Source organism: Lissotriton helveticus, chromosome 4_1 (genome assembly GCF_964261635.1).
Source record: "Lissotriton helveticus chromosome 4_1, aLisHel1.1, whole genome shotgun sequence".
NCBI classification, from domain to species: domain Eukaryota; kingdom Metazoa; phylum Chordata; class Amphibia; order Caudata; family Salamandridae; genus Lissotriton; species Lissotriton helveticus.
In genome coordinates, this window is record NC_136063.1 from 1,466,421,268 (window position 1) to 1,466,448,059 (window position 26,792).

The 26,792-nt window shown below is 42.7% G+C and overlaps 1 protein-coding gene across 1 annotated transcript in view; it reads right to left on the minus strand.

Moving 5' to 3' along the window:
* The window catches only part of RPP40 (ribonuclease P/MRP subunit p40), a 699,670-nt gene that overhangs the window by 426,838 nt on the left and 246,040 nt on the right, over positions 1-26,792 (minus strand). The window contains exon 3 of the mRNA XM_078688048.1: positions 181-249. Coding sequence (XP_078544174.1) covers positions 181-249 — 69 coding nt within the window. The remainder of the gene's footprint in view (positions 1-180; positions 250-26,792) is intronic.

Here is a 26,792-nt window from a genome sequence, read left to right on the forward strand (position 1 = left end):
CAGTGATCCCCAACATTTATAAAACTCTAAATCATTAATATATAACAATGTGTCCCAAAGTAGACATTGAAATACATGAAGAACGAAAATGGAAAATAAAACATCAAAAATGACAAACAGTATGACATTTTTAGAGAATCCATCAACAATCTCATAAAAATCTAAGGAAATAATTCTTACCTGTTGGTAGCACCGCTACACAATTATCTTGATCTACTTTAGTGTTGTATGAAAGGGCATAGAACGAACCTACAATAAATAAAATTGAGTAAAAGGTAAAAATGTAACAGTACAAGGATAGGACCATATAATTATACTGTAACAGGGCAAACGGTCTACTAGTGTTAAAAAAAAAAGTAAAATAATCTGCTAACAGAATTCCATCTGCCCAACGAGACGTGTACCGGGTGCCCCACCAACATAGACAACTTTTATGAAACTCCACTGTCCTCAATCAGCAGAAGATGACCCTGTCACTGTCGGAGGCTGCTCCACATGTCCTCTCTGCAATTCCCAAGTAACTTGTTGGAGCAATGAGGGGTGACAAAACAGCTTTTGAGGCCTCTCAACAGAGCGCACAGGTACTCTCCAAACACAGAGTTCATTCATCATCGCTCTAAGAATTTCAATTGCTAATTGTTTCCTGTAAATGTTGCCTCATGCCCTTCTCCAAAGAAGTGAAAACAGTCGCAAAAGACAACAAGAAATAGGTCTAGCGCTGGCCTCCAGACTTTGGGCAATTCTTGTTTTGTCATTGTTTTTGTAAACCTTTATTGTTGGAAATATCCAGGCACTCATAAATCAAAAAAAAAAACATTGGTTAAAGGTAAACATTTTGTTTTGGTCTCGAAAACGCACACATTGCCATGCACAATGGACTGAAGGGAACTGCTGTGTGTGTGGATGTGCTCCTTGTGAAATGGCAGGAAGCAATAACTCATAGTGAGGTCCGCCAATGGCTGAAGTGGCCTGCCACATTGCCACGTAATGCATGCTGGAGTGGGTGAAAGAAAAATGTGAATGACCCATTCACAGACTAATGGATGAAGTTTGGCTAAAAACCACTATGAGTAACTATGTTATACACATAATTTATTAAAATAAAAAGGCCTTGGCTAACACAGACTTTAAAAAAAACGATCAGCCTGGCATTGGCTGCCGGTACCTAGAAAGAGAGAAAGAAAGAAAGAAAGAAAGAAAGAAAGAAAGAAAGAAAGAAAGAAAGAAAGAAAGAAAGAAAGAAAGAAAGAAAGAAAGAGGAAGGTGTGAAAAAAAGCAAGAAGAAGGTGCGAAAGGTGGAAGAAAGGAAAGAAAAAGAAAGGCGCGAAAGAAAGCAATAAAGAGCACCGCAATAGAAAAAGAAAGAGCAGGCAATAGAAAAAGAAAGAATAGGCAACAGAAAAAGAAAGAGCACGGCAAGAAAAAAAGAAAGAGCAAGGCAATAGAAAAAGAAAGAGCAAGGCAATAGAAAAAGAAAGAGCAAGGCAATAGAAAAAGAAAGAGCAAGGCAAGAAAAAGAAAGAAAGAAAAAAGAAAGAAAAAAGAAAGTAAAAAGGAAAGGGGAAATAAAAAAACAAAGGAAAGAAAGAAGGACTAAAGGAAAGAATGAGAAAAGAATGAAAAATGTAAGCAAAAGATCGAAAAAGAATGAAAGAATAAAGGGAATAATGAAACAAAGAAAGAAACAGAGATGGGTAAAAATTAAAGAAAGTAATAAAGGAAAGAAAGGGGAAAGTACGAGGTAAGAAAGACTTAAGGAGGATAGAAAAAAGGAAGAGAAACAAAAGAAATAAGAAAAGGAAGAAAGAGGAAAGAAGGGAAGAACCAAGGAAGGGAAGAAGGACTAAAGGGAAGAAGGACTAAAGGAAAGGAGGAGAAAAGAATGAATTAAGAAAGAAAGCAGGAAAGAAATAAAAAGGGAAGAAACGAAGAAAGTGGACATTGAAAGAAAGAAGAAATGAAGGAAATAGAGGGAAAAAAGAGAAAGAGGAACGAAATAAGCAAAGAAAGAAAGGGGAAGGAAAGAAAGAAAGAAAGAAGACAGGAATGATAGGCAGACGGGTGCAAAGATAGAGCACCATCATAAGCTTTTTTTCAGAGTTTATGTAGCTGCAATGGTGTGAAAAAGCAGAAGTCAGATAAACAAATGCCATTTCTAAATGAATATACAACAGCAGTGTCCTCTGCTCACATCTGGTAGAAAGTCTCCTGCTAGAACATTATGGCTCTAAACACAAAGGCCACTCAAAACGTTAATAAAGTAAAAAGAAAAACACTGGCACTGAAGGGAATTGCACTTTGTGATCGGGCTGTGCTCCTTGTGTAAAGGGCTAAATGCAGTCATTCAAAGTGAAATTAGTCAGTGGCTGAAGAAGGCAGATCCATTGTTGTATGCTGCAGTGGGTGCAAACAAAATATGAATGACTCAACAACAGACCGATGAATGAAGAAAGGGGTCTGAAAGCACCTTTCAGCAAGTATATTATACACATGTTAGTAACTTAAAAGGTCTTGACTAACACAGACCTAAAAAGAATGCTGGGTCTGTCAGACTGCAGTGAGCTAAGGAGGGTCAGAATTCTTTAAAAGAGAATGTTTAAGCATTTTCTCAAAATTCTAGCATAGTGGGGACACTCTAGTCATCACATATATGTTCAAAGGACTCAAATTCTCCCACCTAAATGAGCAGTGTCTTAATCTGTTTAGCAATGGCAACATAAGGCAATTAAATCCTACATTTACTTGGCAACCGATTTCTTGTAGAAATCCAATTACCGAAGAGGACTCCAGTTTTACATATTTTTGAACTGGCCTCCAGCCACAGTGTACCTTTGCTGTATAAGCCACTCAACTACCAAAATACCTTGAGTGACTACAGAACCTTCTTTGAAAAAACTGGTTAATCAATAATGGTTATGGCCTTGAGGTTGATGAACAGCCCAATTATTCAATCCATTGGACTAATTTTGACTCACTCTTTGATGAGCATCTAAGAGCAGACTCTCTCCCTAGTTGGTGCTGAGGTATTCAGAAAACTGCTCCTTGGAATAAAACTCTTCTATAATAATATTGGTTTCCAACAGAAGAGCATGGGCCAAAACAATACAGTACACACCACATTAGATATTTGCCAAGAAGTCTGTATCTTCTGTGGCTTCTTTAACAGACGTATAAAATAAAACTTTCTTCCCAACCCTTCCAAATAATTCTCAGTCGCCCATTTAGTGGGGAATTCAGGACCTTTCCACCGGGGATTTAAAGGCGATGGACCCGATTTCTAAAAAGTCAATAAAACACCTACAACAGCCCTGCTTTTCCTATTAAATCAGGATCTCAATAACCATGCGGTAAAATTGAAACAACAAAAGAGTTTTGTAATTTATTGAAATTCCAAATGTGTGGAATCCAGCTTATAAGAATATCATGTCTCTCATCGAAGCTCAAATTAAGTTTAGAAGATACATTCCTAAGAGGTACCATTATGTTACCCTTCAAAAGTAGCCACCAGCTTATGTGTGAATAATGAAAGGACAGCTTTCTTCTGACTTTAAGCTTTTTTCACACCCTGGAGCTTTAAGAAGAAGGTAAGGTCCTTTTACATCACATAAATCTAGCAACATCAAAGTTTCAACATTTATTCCGAAAAAGCAATTTTTATTCCTTCGCAAAATAAAATCACGTTCTAGAATTTGTGACAGATTTGATTAAAATGAATTCAGTTTATTACAATTTTTTAACAATGTTTTTATTGGTTTTCAAAACAGAATTATACAGATAAGGGAATTTTCCTACAATGTACATTATACATTTTCTCCTTTTAAACGAGCAATGTTTTCGCGGCAATGCTGCCTACGCACAAAGTATTCAGCCCAGTTGTTGAAGGCCTACGTGACAAAGAGAGTAAGTCAGGTGGAGACATCTCTTCAGGATCTCCAGGTCTGCCTGGGTCCGGAAGCAACAATCTGTTTTATTGGAGGAAGCCCAGAGACCTCTGTGGCTGACCTCAAAGGACATGTGGAGACCCTTCTATATCCCAAGCCAGGGCAACCAATATCCAATAAGAAAAATGGCAGAGGGGGGAAGCATTTGAGCATCTCGAAGAGGCTGAATAAGGCTAAGAATACGGCTAGCAGGGAAGGGGTGAAGCAACACCTCCAATGACAGGGCAGTAAATCAGAGACTTTGGCCTAAAGATTGAGAGAACTGTTTATGTGGTATATGGAGAGGTGGTTGACACAGCAAAGCAAGAGGAGAAGGAGACACATAGCAAATGTATATAAATGTTCTGTTGAGTGACAAATGTTATGTTTGTGCGGCTGGGCCTGATGGATACATGGGCAGCAGGTAATGGCCTGTTTAAGTAGCCCTATACATTTAAGTTGAGGTGATACATCAAAGAGGATGGTTATTCCTCTAGCAGTGACTCAGTGGTTGCCACCTAAGAGTGAGTCAGTGTTCAATAGTTTACTGTTTGGATTTCCAAAATTGGGGTACAGGGATTTTGGAGGGTGGTGGTGGCAATAGGAACCCCCAGCTGATGAGGTCCACAAGACAGGAGCAGGCAGGTGCACACATATTAAATCACCAAGGGCTTTCAAAATCGTCAACAAACTGGACACACCCTTTTCAACTTTAATCCATGATAGAGCATGGCAGAGCTTATATGATCAAGTTACAATGTCAGGGGGCTGAATACCCTTGGTAAATAACTGCACATTCCTAAAGCACTGCACAAGTTCAAGGCAGATGCAGGCTTCCTGCAGGCAGACCAAACTAGAATTTGCTTGTGGCAGTGCATGTTGTGATACCTCTCCTCAAGACCGAAGGCAGCGGAAGGGGTAGGGATTCCCATGAACCATAGGCTACTATTAGTGGCAACTTCCACCAAATAGAACAAAGATGGGAGACAAGTGCCAATGAGCCCAGGAACCCAAACTAAACTAGCCTTGCAACTTATGCGGAATTTGCCTTTGCCACAGGTTCTCTGATAATAGGAGGGGACCTCAATATAGTGCCTGATGCTTAACGTTATAAGCCCACAAGATTGGGGGTGTCGTGTACACCAAATGGTAGGCTCTGATTAGAGGAGTTGGGTAGGTGGACACATTGAGTTTATACCCCCCTTATGGGTTGACTATTTGCATTGCTCAATGGCCTACAAAACCTATGCAAGAATAGAGTTGCCCCAAGTCATCTAGTCATATCACTTTGAAGAAAACACTGGCCTAGGCTTTCTTCAGTGTGGAGTCAGCTCCGGGCACTGGAGACAGATAGAGCTAACTTCTTTTCGGCAAGAATGGGAACATGGCTCCCAGAGTGGGGTAAAAAAGCCAGCAGGCTTTTGGCTAACAAATTACAAGCATCCCACCTCACTCCCTCATAGTATAAGTGCAACATAGTGGGAGCAGGATGTTCATGATAGAAGAAGGAAAATCTCAGGGTTTTTATTCTTTCTATCAAACCTTATACATGGCATCCCTACACAATCTGCCACAAGGGAGGAGTATGTGCACTCAGTACGGTTGCCTAAACTAAGCCGAGAGATGGTAGAGGCTCCCGAAGCCACTATAACCGAAGCCAAGGTAATAGGAGTGATTAATCGCTTGAAACTGCATAAGCACTCAGAAGAAGATGGCTTTACTGTCATGTTTTATACACTCATAGCCCAGCTGCTGGTCAAACCATTAGCAGAACTTTTCAATTAGTTTGAAGGATCCAAAGATGTTACAACATCTATAAAAGAGCCCATGGGTCTGTACTTCTCAAACTGTGATAGAACTCCACCCAATGTTGTTCATACTGACCCAAATTATGACAGTATACTGGCAGGTAGACTGGACATAGCGCTCCTGTAACCGATACATATCAACCAGATAGTTTTCGTGAGGAGCTGAAAATGTAGCAACAATACAAGGAAAGCCCTGAGAATGATCAATATAGTTTGCCTTAGAAGGAGAGATTCTGTATTTCTTTCTATTCTAAAAAAAGCTTTTGACAAACTATTGAGACACGCTGACTGACATCCTAAAGAAATTTGGTTTTGAAATGTGATAAGTAAGCTGGGTATCGGTCAACTACCCAAAGCCCTATCGCAATAATTAGAGTAAATGGTATTAGGACTGGATACACAGCCTACAGCCATTGGGAGTGGTACATAGCAGGAGTGCCCCCTCTCCCGCTTCGGTCTGCCCCTGTGGTTGAGAGCGTTTCACAGTGATATTCTGCTCATGGAGTTGGAACCGAGGGAAAATTGAAAAGTTTCAGGGTAGTGTCAGGTTTCTGTATTAATCTTAGTAAATCAGAAGAGCTAATGACAGCCAATGGAAACTAACTATTCAGAAAGCCACGGGTATTACACCATTTTGTTGTTCGCCAGGGGCATGGTGCAGTATGTGGGGATCATGCTAATGATGAACTTGACCAAATGTGCTACATTCCAACCATTCTGGCTTTAAATAGACCGGTAAAGGGAACACTAGGATTATGGCACTATCAGACTCTGACTTGGGTCTGACTTACTTCATCCCTCAAAATGATGGTTCTCTGAAGATACTACGTGGCTTCCAAACACTTCAATTGCAACAGAAAATTTGTGATATCAAGCACTTACAGGCCCTATGCAAAGAATGTAACTGGGTGCAATTGGATGAGAATTAGCTGGAAGCAATTGTTTAGCAACCTAGGCAGGGGGATGCGGGTCGTGCATTAGCATCAAGCATTCCACGTGTGATAACTTGTAAAGTGGTCTTGCAGAGAAAATGATAAAATGTGGTGCTTTATAGTTCAAAATGTGGCAGTGCAGCTGTTTGGTGAAGTGTCACTGGCCTTAAGGGGACCACGGGGAGCGCTGTGTATGTATTCCAGGTAACAGGTTCTACAGTACGAGATCATGTGAGACAATGTAAGGGACTCAAACCCGTCTCCATTTACCCCCTTGCTCAGGGATGCAGACTTTACACCGGGGCAAGACATAAGGAAATTTGGGATCTGGGAACACGTAGGGTGCTTTAGAGTAAGAGATATGTGCAACAATGGTGCATTTAAACCTTTCGAGAGCTTTAAGTGGGAGTTTGGGCTTCCAGAGGAGGAGAAGTAGTGGTATATGCAACTCAGCCATTGGGTGTTGCAACCAAAGGGCAAGAAGTGCACACCTAATTTGATAAGATCTTGAGAACACTCACATCCACAAAAGGGCTGATCTCTAGCTTGCACCAGTTACTCAACGTGATTCTGATGCACATCGAATTTTAGTTTGTGTCAATTAGAAAAGGAGCAGAGGATTACAATTGACGTGGAACAATGGGAAAAGGTATTGATTAGAGTGAATAACGTTACTAGACATGCCCAAAGATGGCACAATGCACTCACCAGACTTCATATGATGGCTCAGACAAGGCCTGGTATTTGATATAAAGGCACATTTAAGGAGTTGGCCAGTTCTTACAAGATGATAGGAAGAGATATTGGAAGCTCCCTATCAGATTACTGCTCGCGAATAAGACAGACGCCCATAAATTGTCCTGCTGGGTCACCCCTCACAGGGAATATTTCCCTCCATTCTCCGTCCCGGAAGGCTATCTCCTTCCTTCAGTTTACAGCTAGGCTGACAATATTAGCCTTGTGGGGAAAAGACTCGGAGCCAATACCAGATCTGTGGGTGCAAAGGCTATAGCTACTCCAGAAGTACAAGAAACTGACGTGCGGTGCCCTAGAACATAATTTCCAGAAATGTTGGGGCCCCTGTGCTTACCTATCTTAATAAGGACTACAGGGACCTAGCTTGGCCAGAAAAGTGGAGGTGTTTAGTCCATTAGAAGAGGCCTAACAACTGACATAGATAAGCTGGACTTGGGGATACTGCTTCCGTGGGTTGATCTTGGTGAACGGACCTGTAGAATGGGACCTGCAGTAGGAAGTGATTGCAGAAAAGCCAGGAAAACTATGGAGTTCAAGGGAGGGGAAGGAAGGGATGGAGCGAGGGAAGTGGTGAAGGAGGGTTGAGGTTGGAATGCCCACTTGGAACTGTTGTTTTGCTGAAAATTCAATAATCTAGGATTTAAATCTAAATTAGCAGTGAGGCATTCCATAGCCAGTATGTTCCAAAGTCTAAAATGCCACTGGCAAAGTGTGGATGGGTATCCCGTTGGGCCTTCCACTACTTACTAATCAAATCATACTCACATTTATTCTTAAACGACCCCAAGAGAGGAATTGTAAATCTAGAAGGAAATCACCATTTTCAAAGACATTTGGAAGCAGGATCATTCTCAAGGCAGGCATGAATGTGGGCTGGCCAGATGTTGTGGTATTGAAGCGTAGGGAGGCTGAGGAGCATCATGGGCTCCTGTGGTGCTCATGCAGGGCTTTTGCAGTGAAACAACATCTGCAAGGACACTTTACAGGACACCACATTGTGACTGGCAGGGCTCGCGCATCTTGCCAAACAATGCATGCCACTTGACTTCTCGTCAGAGCGCTAGTAAAAGCACACATTTTTACAGCTGCTACACAATACACTTGACGCTCTCCAGACCCCATGATGGTGTTTGAGTAAATGATATCTGTTTGGGTGTATTTAATATCAATGTGTGCATGTTTACGAAGGTGCCATCCGATAACTACTTTTTGGCCACACACCGAATCCAAACCTTACAAGTAAACCTCTGTAAAATGCATTGGGCTGTTCCCAAAATATGGCGTAAGACACATAAAGCAAATGCCTGTAATACATATATATATTGCGAGTGGGAGTCACGCGCTCTGTGTGAATGTTTTCATCTTTATTGAAGTATTGCGTATGTTGTATTTATTTAAAGTATGTCTCACGAGCGCTGATGTTCAGCTGTTATGGTGTTCTTGGAAACACCATACTGAGCGTTGGACTCGTAGCAGCTATACAGCTCAGGTCATGGGTGTTTCCTACTTGGAATAAAATCGTCATAAACTTACCTGCTGCGTCCACTTCTTCACTAATCAAATCAAATCAGGGACATTTGTACAGCACACATATCAATCGAAAGTCACATGGCGCTTGCAGACGGCTCTGAGAGATTACTCATTTAGTTGTCGACCAGCCATGACTTTAGCTTCTTGCGAAAGCAGTTGTGATCTGCGATGGTGCGTAGGTTTAAGGGTAGTTTGTTCCAAGCAGGGGCGAGAAAAGAAAAGGACCTTCCTCCATTTCTAGCGGTACGAATTCTGAGATGTGTGAGAAATGATTCATTGCTCGATCTTAGCGTCCTACCTGGCTGGTACCAACGTAATATTTTGGACCAATATCCCGGGCCTTTTCCATACATATTTTTGTGTGTTAGACAGAGAATCTTAAATTGGATTTGCTTTCTGACCGGGAGCCAGTGTAGAGATCTCAGACTAGGGGCCGAAGGGATCTGGGGGGGATTACAACTTGGTGACAAGCGGACTTACCCTGCTCCTGCACCCCCGCCGAGATTTGAGCAGCTCCTGTTTTCTGCCGTTTTGCTCTCTCGCTGGATCTGTCACTGTTGCATGCCGGACACCGCTTCATTTTCTCCCTAGCGGCTCTACATTGGTGCCTCGCTCGTCTTCCTGGTCGTGCAGAACTGGCACCACCCTTCCTAAATTCAGGTACTGCGCATGCGCGCTGAGAAGGACACACGAGGATCCGCATGTTGCTTAGCAACATTAATCTTTGTTCTTCTGCAAGATTACACACGTTGTCAAGGCAACGTGTCTGCATAATTATTTCGTATCCTGCGCTGCCACCTAACTTTTACTATTGACATTGCGCTTAACTTTTACCTCATTTTTGTACACCGCTGTCACTTGAGACACAGTCTTCATCTTTAAAGGCAGTGCGCATTATTCTTCACCCCAGCCAACTTTCTATTAATGAATCTCGTATTTTGCATTTACATGATTTATATGCTCAAAGCTAAGTGGAAATGTGCATGTATCTAAATGTGCATTTAGTAGTTCAGTTGCATTTACAATTTGAAATCTACTCACATTATTGCAAAGCTTGTTCAAATTATTACTGTGGCTTCTGCACAACAATTTCAACAACTTGCTCCTTTCTTGCACTCTCTTGGCAAACCAATTATCAAATGGCGACAATGGTTAAAAGGATTTGAAAATAAATTATCTTGTCGCAATCAATGCAGTCAAATAAATACTCTCCAGCACGTAAAGTAGCTATCTTGCATGGATATCTAGGTATTGCTGCACAACAGGTGTTTGAGAACCTGCCCCAATGTTCAGCACCAAGTGGATCAGGTGATGATTGGGATATATTATATATATATATATATTACCTACTGGCGGTCGCCAGTGGGTAGTTATAGTTAGGATTGATTTCCATAGGGAAATCGCAACATTCTATTGGGAATAACTTTGTCGCCGGTTGAGGAATCTGCCTAAATCTTTCAGCAACTTTGCCTCGCGGCGCTCCGCTCCTTTCCTGAAAGTTTGGGGGGGATTCGTCAAGCGGGGGCCGAGATAAAAGGGGGGTCCCAAAACGTGTTTTCCCCATGTTAATTTCCATAGGGCGGTCGATCGCACTTTTAGCTCGAAGGGCTGAATGGATTTTCACCAAACTTGGCAAAATTGTAGGGACTGGTAGCCCGATGTGCCTTTGCTATGTCTAAAGATATGTGCTCCAGTGGATTTTGAGTAATTTAGGTTCAAAAAAATATATATATCTATGGGCGCGCCCCGGTACGCGCACCGGGGAGCGCACCGGGCGCGCTACATGACTTGCGCATGGAAAGCTGATTGGCTCTCGGGTGTCTGTAAACATTCGAAACAGTCCTGAGCGGCCGCCATCTTGTGTCTCGGTAGGATCGAGACACAAGAGGTGGTAAAAATAAAGGGGGAAATAACCAAAAGGGGGCAGGGTAGACCCCCCCTGATCCCCTAGGTTTGATGTGGGGGCCATAAAAGGGTCCCGCGGGTGAAATTTCTTTTTTTTATTTTTTTCGATTTTCGCGGGGGGAGCGCCCGGTACGCGCACCGGGGAGCGTACCGGGGAGCGTACCATGGGGAAAAATAGTGAAAATAATAGTGTAAAATAATCATTTTGAGTGATTACAGGTAGGGTAGCTCTGAAAAGAGCTTTTGGGTTCTGTGGCTGTTTTAGGTACCTACAAGTACATCCCACACACACCCACACGCACACAACCCCACACCCCCACACCCACATACTCCTCACACACTTCACACACGCACACCTCCACCCACACCCAAACACCCCACACCCCCACACCGACACCTTACACATCCACACCCACACCCACACATCCCACACACCCACTCGCACACACACCTCACCCCCCAACACACACACACACACACACACACACAGATACCTCACAGACACACCCCACTCATCCCACACACACACCTCCCCCCCACACACACACCTCACAGACACACTCACACATCCCACACATACACACACATCCTACACACATACCCCCACACCCACACACAGCTCACTCACCCACACCCCCACCTACACCCAAACACCCCACACACCCACATCCCTCCCACACATGGGGAAAACTCAGTGAAACAGTAAAATGATAATTTAAAGTGGTTAGAGGTAGGGTAGGTTCGAATTGAATTGTTGTGTTGTGTGGGTGATTTAAGTACCAACATGTAGGTACCAATGTAGAGTTTTAAATTCAATGTACACCTTTTTTTATGTAGATATCTAGCATGTTGTTATAGAAGTTATTGTGGTATAATGAATGCATACCATAGTCTGTCCGGAAAGCAGAAACAGATCCTTTAAGTAGTCCCTGAGAAGACCTAGGGGATCATGGATAGTCTAATCTGCTTCCTTATGATGTTTTAAAATTGCACAGTATACTGTAAGTTTCACTTTATACTATAATATAAACAATGATTTTGGTAGTACTTAATGAATTAGATATAAAAATGAATAATGTCTCAAAGAATTTTTAATTATTAAATAAAAATTTATTGGTTTGAATTTTCATAGTTCAATAAAACTTCCAGCATTACATCATCTGGAATCTCCTCAAACATGCATGTTTCTATATCTTGTAAACATTCAACAAATTGTTGATCCAAAGACTGATCCATAAATTCTTCATCAAAAAAATCTTCATTTAGAATATCCTCAGATGTCATCTCGAAGGAAATATTGATATTTTCTTGCTCCCCTTCCATTTTTTTGCTGTAAATTGCATAAAAAATAACTATATCAGTAGAGTTAGGGCACTGTTGGGTTTAAGTTCAGACAGGTAGTTCAGATTTTTTAACAGTGAAGTTAACTTTGGGCAGTGTATGGAAACAGGCAGGAAGTAGAAATATAAAAAAGTGCCTGTGAAGAAGCGTAAGTAAATTCCTAATTATAGCAGAGAAGCCCAAGTCAATCCATAAATATAACATAGGAGCCTATCTCTATCTATAACTATAGCAGAGGAACAGTAAATAATTATTAGAAAACGTTTTTACAAATTAACTTAAAGTGCCCCTTACAAATTATCAACTTACTTTACAGAGAGGTGAAGAAGAAAAAATGCGAAAATACTTTCAAGATGTACCTCAGGTAGTTGTAGTCAAAATGGCAGTTTTTCCCTCTCATTTTTCATTTATATTCATGTACATAACCAATCAAATGTCATGAAAAAAAGTAGAAAATGAAAGTAACATTTTAATTGGTTGTAAATTCTAACACTCCAGATGTGTTTTTGTCATGTAATTTACCTCAGAATATTTAGACAGTGCTACAGCTCAAATGGCTCAATGGAATTCCACCAAATTTGGGAAAATGGTAGGGACTGGTATGTAGTATGGCCTATTCTATATGTGGTGAAAGTGTCTCCAGTGGTTTTTATGTAAATGAACTTTAAAAAATTTTGGGGAGCGCTTCCCGGTGCGCGCACCGGTACGCGTACCGGCAGCGCTACGCGAGTCCTCCATTTTGTTTTCGGTAGATTTAAGACAGAAAATGGAGGACAAACAACGTTGGGAATGGGTATAAGGGGGCATCGTAGGCACTCCCTGACCCTCTAGGTTTTCTGAGGGGGTCTTAGGAGGCCCAAATAGGCGGGGAAAAAAAGAAATTTATTTTTTTGCGGGGGGAGCGCCCGGTACGCGCACCGGGGAGCGTACTTTAGTGAAAAACAGTGAAAAAAGTTAGAAAAAGATAATCATTTGGAGTGATCAGAGATAGGGTAGCCCTGAAAAGGGCTTTTGGGTTCTGTGGCTGATTTAGGTACCTACAAGTAGGTTCCAATGCACAGTCTTAAATTCAGGAGGAATATTCTATTCCCCTCATCTGAGAAGTGCACACCATCTCCTCTGTAGATATCTTGCATGTTGTAACGCAAGTTGTTGTTGTATATTGAACCCATTCCATAGTCTCTCATGTAAGCAGAAACAGATTTATTCACATGTTTCCGTGCTTTCTCAAATTGTGGACAAAATTGGTTGGACCAGTTCCATTTCTGCCTTTGGCATATATTGGAAAATACCAAGGTAGTTTGAGGAAAAAGTGCCATCAATTGTTCAAAGGTGTCCTTTAAAAGCATTTCCAGACCTACCCCAGTCAAAGTGCCTAAGTCATTTCCACCACAGTGCAGAATTATGAGGTTAGGGTGTGGCAAATGCAAAAAGGATTTCACCAATGGTATCAATTGGTGACATCTCAATCCTCTCTGGCCAATCCATTTAATGTTCACATTTGGTAAATCAAGGTTGTGAAAATTTCTGGTAGCTGCATACCTTTGAGCCCAGTGGATATAGCTATGTCCAATAATCCAGACAGGATACATGGTAGAGGAGGTTCTGGTGCAGTCCGATTAAGTGTAGGAATAAAATGGCAGTTGGAACAGTAGGAGTTTGCAACAAAAAAAACTGTGGAGTTTCAGTGCTCTTGAATCACAAGCAATGATTGGTAGATTGAGATAGTTGAAAACTGTATGTTAGGGTGCATGGTTGTGTTCTGTGTAAGAAGTAATTTGAATGGTTAAAAAAAAGTCATTTAAAGAAACATTGCACCAGATAAGCTGGTGTATTCGCAGGTCAAACATCCTTGCTGAGGTGATTTGCAACATTGTAGAATAAACTTTTAAACCTTGGAGCTCAGTGAGGAGGGAGTTGCTATGGTAACAGGTAGAAAGGGCTGAGGGGGGAAGGGTGTTGGTTTGAAAATACAGAGGGAAGAGTTTTGATTGGTTACCATGAGCAATATGTGGGTAGATTTAGAGATTTTCTGTGCCATTAATGGTTGCAGTGCCTGGAGAACATACATTTTGCTCTGCTAAAGAAATATTGGTGTGTGCATCTGACACTGTTGTGAATCTCCTAGAGCATTTGTAAAGGTGAGTTATGATTCATTTAATATACATAGAGACTTGTATACTCTATGGAGAAGATTTGGAAGCAAATTGTGGTTTTTTAATGTTGCTTTGTGTCATGCTTTTTGATAATGCTTGGTAAAAAGTTTTTACTGCATAGAGGAATTGTATTTTGTAAAATTGTGAAGTTTTAGTAGTGACATGGAATGCTTGTACATAGGACCTGTGCTGTGTTTCTTAAATGTGATGTCAAAAACGATTTTGGGAAAAATGAATGGCTTTTACATTTTTTAAAAGGAATAAAGAATGTGTGCATCTTTAAAGAAATAAATTTGACTCTTTACAATGATGTTACCTGTGTTAACTCAGTGTAGGAAGCATAGTGCGTTTGTTTGCATAGAGGAATTGTATTTTGTAAAATAGTGAGGTTTCAGTAATGACATGGAATGCTTGTACATAGGACCTGTGCTGTGTTTCCTAAATGTGATGTCAAACACGATTTTGGGGGAAATGAATTGCTTTTACATTTTTGAGTATAATGTGGCGCAGAGGTTTAAAAAGTGACGCATCTACCTACATGCGTCACTTTTTAAATATGGCGGAAAAAGGTACATGTTTGGGCTTTCCTGGGGAGCGTAGGTGGTGAGGCTTGTGTCTAAGAGTGCAGTGGACTAGGCTTCATGAAGCCTATCCCCGACTGCACTCTTAGACACAGGCGTCAATTTGACTCTTTACTATGATGTTACCTGTGTTAACTCAGTGTAGGAAGCATATTGAGTTTGTTTGCATAGAGGAATTGTATTTTGAAAAATAGTGAGGTTTCAGTAATGACATGGAATGCTTGTACATAGGACCTGTGCTGTGTTTCCTAAATGTGATGTCAAAAACGATTTTGGGGAAAATGAATGGCTTTTACATTTTTGAGTATAATGTGGCAGAGAGGTTTAAAAAGTGACGCATCTACCTACATGCGTCACTTTTTAAATATGGCGCAAAAAGGTACATGTTTTATGCCGCCGATGCGTCACAAAAAGTGACGCATCAGCAGTGCAAAACTGACGCAGGGCTTCATAAATGAGATTCTTTTTTTTTTTGCACACTACTCCAGTTTAGTCCTGTCCACTGCACTCTTGGACACAAGCCTCACCTTTTGTGCTCCCCTGGACAGTGTTTATCTCATCTGTACTGCTGCTTAGGTGTCAGAATCCTATCACATGTGGAAAGCTCCATGTGAAAGTGTTTGCCTCAGTCTTATCTCTGCTGTGAGGCAGGTGCAAGATTTTGATGTAACAGTGTCCTAAAAGTGACGCAGTGAAATCTCATAGATTTCACTGATTTCACTGCGTCTTTATTACGAGGCTTTTTGCGGAGAAATGACCACTCTATGTACATTACACTTGACAGAGGTATAATGTGGTGCAGATGTTTAAAAAATGACGCATCTACCTACATGCGTCACTTTTTAAATGTGGTGCAACAAGGCACATGTTTTATGCCGCCAATGCGTCACAAAAAGTGACGCATCAGTAGCGCAAAACTGACGCAGGACTGTAGTGGGAGAGAGGCCTTTCCCGGAAAGCATAGGTGGTGAAGCCTGTGTATAAGAGTGCAGTGGACTAGACTTTATGAAGTCTATCCCGTACTGGACTCTTAGACACAGGTCTCATCTTCTTTGTAGCTGTGGACAGAGCTGTCTTCCACTATACTCTTCAATACAGGCCTCACCTTTTGTGCATCCCTGGAGAATCCTCACCTGATCTGTAACCCTGAATAGATTGTTTGCTTTTTGTCATTGCTTTGTTGTTTGGTAATAGTGGTCTATAACGTGCTGTTTTTTTTTAACACAGATTGAAATCAAGATTTGAAGAGTAAGCAAAGATGCCCTCAAGGGAAAGGAGAAGAAAACAACTTAACCGCCAAAAAACAAAAACAGCAACGGAATTACAGCACTCTTCCACAACAAATACTTCAAAAAACAGGAACAAAGCTCCTGGTAAGAAAACTAAGTCTTTCTTACGTAACATATGTACATCCCAAAAAAATGATGGACAGCATGTAGAAAAAGAGAATGAGAGAGTAAATTTGAAAAGGAAGGAGAGAACCTCAAAGAATTCTACAACTGGAGCAGGAGAGAATAATATGTATAGGAATAGAAGGCAGAATCAGTTTAGAGTCATTCGTAAACGAATGTTTCGCAATAGGGTGGTTTTAAATTTGTTAAAAAACATTAGGAAAGGTAAATAGAGCTGCTTTTTATAAGAAAAAGAAAAGTGTAGAGAAGATTGTTGATCAGGCATTTGAAGTTAAGAAAAAATTATTTATTTTAATAATCAATAGAATTAGGACACTTAACAAGACAATTGATGTTTTCAGTAGATGGAAAAGAGTAATTAATCGGACTAATTTTTGTAAAGTTTTCCTGGAGAATGGATGAACAGTTCAAGTTGTGAGCCATTTTTTAATGAGGAGAGTTACTTCCAGGAGAATGATTTAGTGCATGCAGTTGACACCAGTGGTCGAGCGTATGAAGTGAAAGACGGTTGTCCGATTGAAAAAGAGAAACTTGTGCCTAGAGAACCAGAAGAGGTGTTAACTGATGAAGTTTTAGGGAGACGTACTAAGGGTCCAGTGTACACTAGGAAGTGTAGTCGTATTTGTAGTGTGCGACAGGAATCAATTGATTTGTTTTGTAATTTCTTACGAACATATAGTAAGAAAAGTCTAAAGCAGAAAGTGAAGTTGTTGCAAGACTTAGATCCTTGCAGAGTGAGAGAAAACACAGGTTTGCAAGGCCATTCACTGGCTTGTCTTTCTAGAAAAGTCTGTCAGAGTGTTTTTCATCATTTTAGGATGTTAGCAGTGCATCATACCAAAATGAGGAAATTAGTGAGAATGTTGTATTATGCAAAAAGTCCAGCACTTAAGCTTAAACAATGAAACAGTGCTCTTTTGCATGGAACTGAATTAGATGTGAAGAAGATTTGTGAAGAAATTGATATTTGTTATTTTGGTGAAAAAGAGGATGGTGTAGAAATTGACACAGCAATTCAAGGTAATGTGGAAGACAATGTACGGATTTCAAGTACAGAAAAGTTTGAGCAGGAAATTACCAGGTTTAAGGTGAAATCAAGTGAAAGGCCGAATTTTACTTGTGTGTGTTGTCGACGAAGTCATTATAAGCTTCAAACTAGATTAGTTAATTTATACGTAAAAAGTGAAAAGATGAATAATTATGAGTGGAAGGATTTTGCAACTTATTTGTGGGTGGAGAATTGTTTTGAGTTCTGATCAGCGTATTTGTAAATATTGTTATGATAAATTAAATCAAAACAGAATGCCTGCTAGAGCTGTTCATAATAATCTGGAGTTGGTAGACATTCCCCGTGAATTGATGGATTTAAATACATATGAGTCTATTTTGATTCAATGTGTCCACCCTTTTCAGGCAATTGTTCGCATGGAGCCTAAGATAGGGAAATTGCCTCCTACAGATTTGCAGAGAGGATTAAAGCGAAGGGTTGTTTATTTGCCTCTTGATTTCAAAAAAAATATTGATACAATTGGTATAGAAAAAGTAGAAGAGGAACCTTTAGTTATTCTAGTTAATGGGAATCTGACAAAGAGTAAGAAAATCTGGCAAGATTTAGTGGATGTTAGGAAAGTCAAAAAGGCAACGTTGTATTTAGTCAAAAACAATGAGTATTATAAAGATGTATGTGTTGCAGCAGAGGAAACAGCTGCAGATGAAGACAGTGATTGTTCAGGCGGCCAAATTGAAAAAGTCGATGTGTCTAGAAGTGAAGAAATATATGAACATTATACTGTTCATCCTTTGCATTCCAAAGAAGTAATGGGGAATGCAATTGAATTGTTTCAAATGAAAGCAGCAAAAGGAAGTCCCATTAGTGTATGGGAAGAAAGTTTGGAAGCTCGTTGTTTTCCACAGCTATTTCCAACAGGTCGAGGTGGACCATATGACGATCGTCCACTTCAAATTCCTGCATCTGAATATCGAACTGTAAGATTATATGCTGAAGATCCAAGGTTTCGTCAATGCATTCCTTATTTGTTTCATCTACTGTATGAAAGTGACTTGTCTGGGCTTTCTTATGCAGTAAACCATATACTGAAAAGTGGAGCACATCTGCAAAATGTTTCGGCGAGGGACTTTATGGAGAAAGTGAATCTGCAAGATAATATTTTGGAATCTCATCTAATCAATCTCATGGCATGTCAGCATGGTACAAATGAGTATTGGTACCGTCGTCATGGGGAATTGAAATGTATGCTAAGAAACTTAGGAACTCCTACATGGCTCCTCACTCTTAACTGTGCCGAGTATGCATGGGACGACTTACTTCAATTTCTACGAGAGGCAAATGCAAATATACAAAATATAGAATTCAAAACTGCTGGAGAACTGTGTTTAAATTAAACAAAATTTAGTTTGTCATCACCCTTTGCTTTAAGCTCATTAATATTTTCTCAACCAACCTCACTCCTGTTTCTTTACTCTGCTTCCCTCACTTATTCTTATTCTCCTTGTTTACTCCCTTTTCCCTATTTCCCCTCTCATATTCAACTTCTTTCAGTCCCTAATCTTTATTTCACTTACCCTCTGTTACCCTCCTTGCTTCTTCACTCATTCTGTTTTTCTTAATTATTTACTTCACTCCTACATACACACCTCATCCCCCTCCCAACACATACACTCACCTTTGACATACACCCCACATACACACCCCAGACACACCTCATACATACACACACCTCCCCCACATACACTACTCTCACACACACACTCCATACACACACATACATCCCACACACATACCCCCCACACCCATACACCTCTCACACATATCTCACACACCCTCACCTCCACTCACACTGAAATACCCCACACACCCACACCCATAGACACACCTTACACACCCAGACCCCGACCTATACCCACTGACTCCCTATAAGTCACACATACTGCATTACTTACCTTTCTTTGCTGTGTCACTCAGACCCATTCTGACAGTCTTTCCTTTACTGTCTCTGTCCTTTCTTTTTATCACTCCCCATGTGTTATCCTAATTCAATTTGTCACCCTCTTTCACCCCTCTTTACTTATACTCAACATCATCTCCTACGCCGACGACACCCAGCTGATCCTCTCCCTGACCAACGACCCCGCAGCCGCCAGAACCAACCTCCACGAAGGGATGAAAGACGTAGCCGAGTGGATGACGACCAGCCGCCTGAAACTGAACTCAGACAAGACGGAAGTCCTCATCCTGGGCTCCTCGCTCTCCGCCTGGGACGACTCCTGGTGGCCCCCCCCTGGGCACCGCACCCAAACCGACAGACCACGCACGCAACCTGGGCTTCATCCTGGACTCCTCCCTCTCCATGACCAGACAAGTCAACGCCGTCTCCGCGTCCTGTTTCAACATCCTGCGCATGCTACGGAAGATCTTCAGGTGGATCCCCACCGAGACCAGGAAGACGGTCACCCAGGCCCTCGTCACCAGCCGACTAGACTACGGCAACGCCCTCTACGCCGGAACCACCGCCAAGCTCCAGAAGAGACTCCAGCGGATCCAGAACGCCTCAGCCAGACTCATCCTCGACATCCCCCGACGCAGCCACATCTCCGGACACCTGAGAGACCTGCACTGGCTCCCGGTCAACAAGAGAATCACCTTCCGTCTCCTCACCCACGCACACAAAGCCATACACAACCAAGGCCCGAGCTACCTCAACAACCGTTTCAACTTCTACGCTCCCAAACGCCACCTCCGATCGACCAACCACTCCCTCGCCGCCGTCCCCCGCATCCGAAGAGCGACAACAGGAGGAAGGTCCTTCTCCTACCTGGCCGCCAAGACCTGGAACACCCTCCCTACCGACCTCCGCCTGACCCAAGACCACCTCTCCTTCATGAAGACGCTCAAGACCTGGCTGTTCGAGCAGTAGCGGCACCCCACCCCCCCCCCCAAGCGCCTTGAGACCCTCCGGGTGAGTAGTGCGCTCTATAAATGCCATGATTGATTGATTGATTGATACTCACTGCTCTTTCCTTACCCTCTCTCACCGTTGTTCATTTATCCTGGATCCGTCACTACTCTTCATTCCCCATTTTTTACTGTTCTTTATTTGTCTTTCAACACCCATTCACATTCTCTCACTATGCCTACTTTAGTCTTCTTCCTCTCTCTTCCCTTCTTTCGCTTCCTTATTCATTTTCCTTTTCTCACTTTCACCCTATTACACCTTTTCTGTTTTTTACTATGTGATAAACAATCCCTCTGTGTTTCTCCCTCTAGCTCTCTTTCTCTTAACATTACTCTCTTTGTGTTCTTCCCTCATGCTAACTCCTTCATAATTTTTTTTTTCTTTTTTTTTTGGGAACGCGCCCCGGTGCACGTACCCTGAGGAAAAAAAATTGACAGAGATTCTTTAAAAATATAGGTTTATTTTTATAAAGTAAAGGTAGTTCTAAAAATAACTGTTTTTTTTCTTCTTTTTGTTGTTTTATAATTTTTTTATGTTTTTTTGAACATTTTGTACTTTTTTTGGTTTTCTGAACACTTATATTTTTTTTTTATTTTTTATGGGGAGAAATAAAAAACAGGGAATTGTAAATGGCTCAACTGGAGCATAAAAAAAACAGGAAAAATTAGTTTTTTTTTGTACACTTGTGGTTATCACCAGCAACCATAATAAGTTTGATGCTTTGCTCACCGTAGCAAAGTGTCTTGTTACAAAATTTGCATAAAATTTTGTAATTGCCAAACTTAACCCGATGGAGTGGGTTGTTTTGATGTTGAGGGTCTAGACGTTGATGGGGGTAGTTTACTGCAGAGGTCCCTTAACTCTGCATTAGAATAATTATTTGGATGCTAACGCATCATGTGGCGAATCATGGTGTGATTCCCGAAGGAATACTTTTTGTTAGGGTTCCCCCTAGACAATTCAGCACCACAAATCAAGCAAGTTACCTTTGCCGCGTTGACTTTCTTAAAACCCCTTGGGATTTTATAGAACTCCCATACAAAGTGTTCTTTCGGTTTGTAGGGCTGTTTATCTTCAGGCAAGTACTGCCTTCTTTGTGCCTCCTCTTCATCATCCTCCTCCTCTTCCTCTTGACCACCAGGGTAATCTTATCGTGGTCTTTTAGATGGTGGTGGTGGTGGTGGTGGTGGTGGTGGGGCAGATGCTCCAGCTGTTGCTGCTACTGTAGCCATGTTATTTAAGTAAAGAGTACAGATAGAACTCCAAACAGGTCTTCCTCAGTCAAAAGACAAAGTCAGAATAAAGAAAAAAGGTGGAAAACAAAACTGTTCTGAACCAATGAAAAGTGTTATTTTCAGATCACATGACCCGACGCGCTTACGCTATGCGTGGCGTAAGCGCGTCGAGACATTGCGCGATCGTATGCGATCGCGTGCTTCCGGGTGCGCTTACGCAGTGCGTCGTATGACGCATCACGCGACTGCGCGAAACGTCACGATGTTGTTTTCGTTCGCTGGAATAGCGCTAATGGGACGCTCCGTAACATTGCGCTTACCCGTGCGTTCACCGGTACGCGCCCCGGGAGCGCTCCGGGCAAAAAATATTAATAAAAAAATATATAAAAAATAAATAAATGACATATTTGTACAATATAAAATTCGTTATAAAAAATATTACTTTTCATACCTATAGAGATTTGCTATTACAAAACCATTGAAATTCACTGAAAAAACCATAGGTTTCACAAAAGTTATAGTTAGCTGGAAATTTTACTCGCATAAAACCATTGAAATTCCCACGTTATAGTTAGTTGGACTCACTATAACTTGCGCGTGCAATGCACTGCTGATGACATCACATATTACATCACTCATGACATGGTCAGTGACATAACCGATCGGCTAGAGTGCCAGGCAAGCAGGAGGCTTGGCGCGTAGATAGGGTGCTTGTGGGTTAGTTTACTGAGCCGCTCCCACACATGAGTCGTGGTGCGTATTGTGTTTATCTCATGCAATGCAAGGTGTGGCCTAGTGTGCGACAGGATGCTCGAAAGCGGTATCGGGCTAGTGTCTCCATCTTCGACAGATAGGTGTGGCAAGTACCTCACCAGGTGGTGCCAATAGTATGCGAACTGTGCTTGCGCGCATAGGTAGTAGAGATAAGCATCTGGGACCGTGAATCCGCATGCGCTATATGGTAGAGTGAGTGTGCGGAGACTAATCCTAGCTTGCTTACCCGCCCAAATTAGCTTTACAAACTCCATAAGAATTCTGGCAAAGACCGATGCAGGGGGGGTAATTGGTATGTTGACGAACAAATATAACAGTTTCGGAAGTACCACCATTTTCAGCAAGGAAAGTCGGTCAGCTAGGGACAAAGGGAGTGTTATCCATCTCCGTATCTGCGTTTCTATGTGGTCAATTGCTGTGCCATAGTTTTGCCTAATGATTAGCTCTATATCTCTATGCACCCATATACCTAAGTATTTAATTGGATCATCTTGCCACACGAGAGGGAACTCGAATTGCGGGGGTCTGGTGCTGGTCAACGGGATTACAGCGGATTTACTCCAGTTTATATGAAGACCAGACTGTCTGCTAAATTTAACGTATTCTCGGAGCACAGGGGATATATTATCCGCTGGGTCTCGGATGTAAAGGACCATGTCATCAGCATAAAGCGAAATACTGATGGGCCGTAGGTGAAATCTAAGCGCAGTGTGGGCGTATTTTTGGCGTATTTTACAGGCTAAGCGTTCTAGCGCTATGGAGAAGAGCAGAGGGGATAATGGGCACCCCTGTCGGGTGCCCCGTTGTATGGGCATGGAGTCTGATACGTAGCCATTGACCTTAATTCGGGCTGTGGGGTTCATGTATAGAAGGTTGATCCAGGTTAGCATCCGCAGAGGGATACTGATCTGTCTTAAGATTACAAACATATATGGCCATTCCACTGAGTCAAACGTCTTGGCCGCATCTAACAATACCGCTACAGCACTGAGATCTGGGTCCAATTGGTGCATTAAGGCGAAAATCGTACGTAGGTTGTGTGTTGTGGATCTGTCGGGAATGAAGCCCGATTGGCCAGGTAAAACAATCGTGGGCATAAGCATAAGCATAATATTTTAACGTCTGTGTTGATTAATGACAAAGGCGATAGGATTCTGCCTTAGACGCATCCTTATTAGGTTTGAGTAGTGCCACTATGAGGGCCTCTCTTAACGTCTGCAGGAGAGTGCGATTATTATGGGCTTCATCGTACATTTTGAGGAGATAGGGGATAAGATCTTCGGCATAAGCCTTGTAAAATTCTCCCGTGAAGCCGTCAGGTCCCGTGTTTTCCCGTTCGGCAGGGCTCTAATAGCCGCAAACGTTTCCTCCTCCCTTATTGGTAGTGCTAGGTATTCACGATGGTAAAAAAGGGGGTGGTGAGGGACGGAGCATCTGAACCAATCAAACACTCACACCCAGTCAAAAGATCTGGGTTTGATCCATCATCGTTCTTTAGCCCACTCTGCCACCCCAGTTCAGACATGGCTATATGCAAATCAGTCTGACCCTGTGCCTCATGGGAACAGTCCAGCCCGAACCGCCAAGCCATGCCTTCCCTGGACCGGAAACAAGCTTCCGAGGACCGGTTTCTGGCATTACAGCCGTCTTCAGCCCGCCTTGCTTGAATCCAGTGGCAAAGTGAGCAAGGGACTCACGTCTGAGCATACCCTGCCACACTTACGGCGGCCAAAGCGGTACAAAAGGGGGTGGTGATGGACGGAGCATCTGAACCAATCAAACACTCACACCCAGTCAAAAGATCTGGGTTTGATCCATCACCGTTCTTTAGCCCACTCTGCCACCCCAGTTCAGACATGGCTATATGCAAATCAGTCTGACCCTGTGCCTCATGGGAACAGACCAGCCCGAACCGCCAAGCCATGCCTTCCCTGGGCCGGAAACAAGCTTCTGAGGGCCGGTTTCTGGCATTACAGCCGTCTTCAGCCCGGCTTGCTTGAATCCAGTGGCAAAGTGAGCAAGGGACTCACGTCTGAGCATGCCCTGCCACACTTATGGCGGCCAAAGCGGTACAAAAGGGGGTGGTGATGGACAGAGCATCTGAACCAATCAAACACTCACACCCAGTCAAAAGATCTGGGTTTGATCCATCACTGTTCTTTAGCCCACTCTGCCACCCCAGTTCAGACATGGCTATATGCAAATCAGTCTGACCCTGTGCCTCATGGGAACAGTCCAGCCCGAACCGCCAAGCCATGCCTTCCCTTGACCGGAAACAAGCTTCCGAGGACAGGTTTCTGGCATTACAGCCGTCTTCAGCCAGCGCTATGTCCGCAATATACCAGCGCTATGTCCGCAATATATTGCAAAATTGCAGGTTCTGTGGCCGTGTGCTGTGTGGTATAAAAGTCGCAATATGTTTTAACAAACGTATTTAGAATCCCAGGGGTGTCAAAATGCATTTGTCCCTCATCATCCTCTATCTGCGTGACCAGTTGTGTTTTATAGTGTGTGCGCACCTTCTGCGCTAGTACCCGACCTGGGCGACCACCCTCACCTTGCCTGCGCGCTCTATTTCGCTTGGAGGTGTAACGCATTTCGTCGTCTGCTAAATCATTGTATCGTGTAATAGCCTCACGTATGGCTCCTAATTTCCCTGCGTCTTGTGTGGATTCATATTCCACCTCCAATAATCGAATGTCATTCTCACAGTTCTGCAGTTGTGTTCTTATGTCTTTTAATATCCCGACAGTTATGCAGATGCAGATCCCCCGCAGCGTCGCCTTAAAGGCCTCCCATAGGGTGCCAGCGCTAACCACAGATTTACTGTTAGAAGCAAAGAAGTCCTCTATGGCCTTATGCAGTGTCTCTTTATATAGCGGGTCTATGAGCGCCGCGGCATTAAAGCGCCACGTGAAGGGAGGTGGGATGTAAGTGGGGACTGCCAACGTTAGTATAACTGGTTTATGGTCTGATAGCGTTTTGGGGAGGTGTGTGACGTCTGTGGCCCACGTGGAAGCACGGTCTGTAAGTAGCCAATAGTCAAGTCTCGACCAGCTATTATGCGCTGCGGACGAGTGTGTGCTTTCCTGTAGGGTAGGGTGGCGTTCTCTCCAGACATCATGCAGTCGAAATTCATCAATGCTATTGAGGAGAGTGTCCGCCGCACGTCTGTGATGTTCAACAGCGTCATGTGAGCGGTCCAGAGCAGGGTTAAGGGCAATATTCAAGTCCCCGCCCCAGATCCATTCTATCGGTGGGTGATCCCGCAATTTAGTAAATAAAGACATGTAAAAATCTGGGTCGTCTACATTAGGTCCGTATACATTAACAATACCCACTTTAGTGCCTCGCAGTGTGCATGTAATGATAACGAATCTGCCTTGCGGATCTGTGTCTGAACTCCAAACGAAACTGGACCCCTTTACGTATGAGGATCGATACCCCTCGGGCGTACGAAAAATACGTGGCCTATATAGAGTATTCAGCCCCTCTGTACCCGAGTGTTTTAGCCTTACCAGGGAGCAGGTGTGTTTCCTGTAGAAGCGCCAGGTCTATAGCGTGCCGATCTAGATACGCAATAACCTGCCTAATTTTCTTAGGACTATTTAGGCCCCTTACATTCCATGTCATTAATTTCAAGTGTCTACCCATTGCCTGCTAAGCACCTCCATGTGACATATGGGTACTCCGTGCCTTTCAACCTGGTACACAAGCTTCCGGATCTATAAGTAGTGATGTGACAACAACATATGGTGACTGTTCTAACCGCAACAAAACCCCACCCCCCACCCACCACCCACTTCGCCATTCCAATCATGGCAAAGCCTATTCCCCAAATCATCTGCCCGAAACAAAGAAAAGTACAGGTGAGTACCCACACTAGCACAGTTCGTCCATACATGGGTCCCCAAACAGGGCAGTTAGCGTGGAACACACATGGGGGGGGGGCGGTAGCAGCCCGCCATTAACCCCAGCACTTATATGCCGGGGGATCAAGCCGCACTCACAGTAGTGCGAGTAACAATCGGGTATCTCAGTGCATATGCCAGAGTGTTCAGGACAGGATGCTGTGCCGCCTTAAATAAGCATTCGGACATGTTGTTCAGACTACAGTTCCGCCTATAGGGTCAGCTACTGAAAGGAACAAATACATTCTGAAAAGGATACATGAAAAGTGTTCAGTTGACCGTCCATAGTCTCTACTCAATGACAGCTGTGAAGTGAGGATATAGATCAATTGGGGACAGAAAATTAGTCAGCAGCCAAAGGGGGGTCCTGTTCGTTCTGCTGACCCCGTGGGGATCTGCGTCTCAGTACATGAGGGTGATTCCCTTGCAGATATTTGATCACTTCTCGGGGTGTGTTGCAGATCACACTTTTCCCATCCAGAGTTATCTTGAAGCGTGCTGGATATAGCATTGCATAGGGAACATCATTATCTCTCAGTTTCCTTTTAATGTCCAAG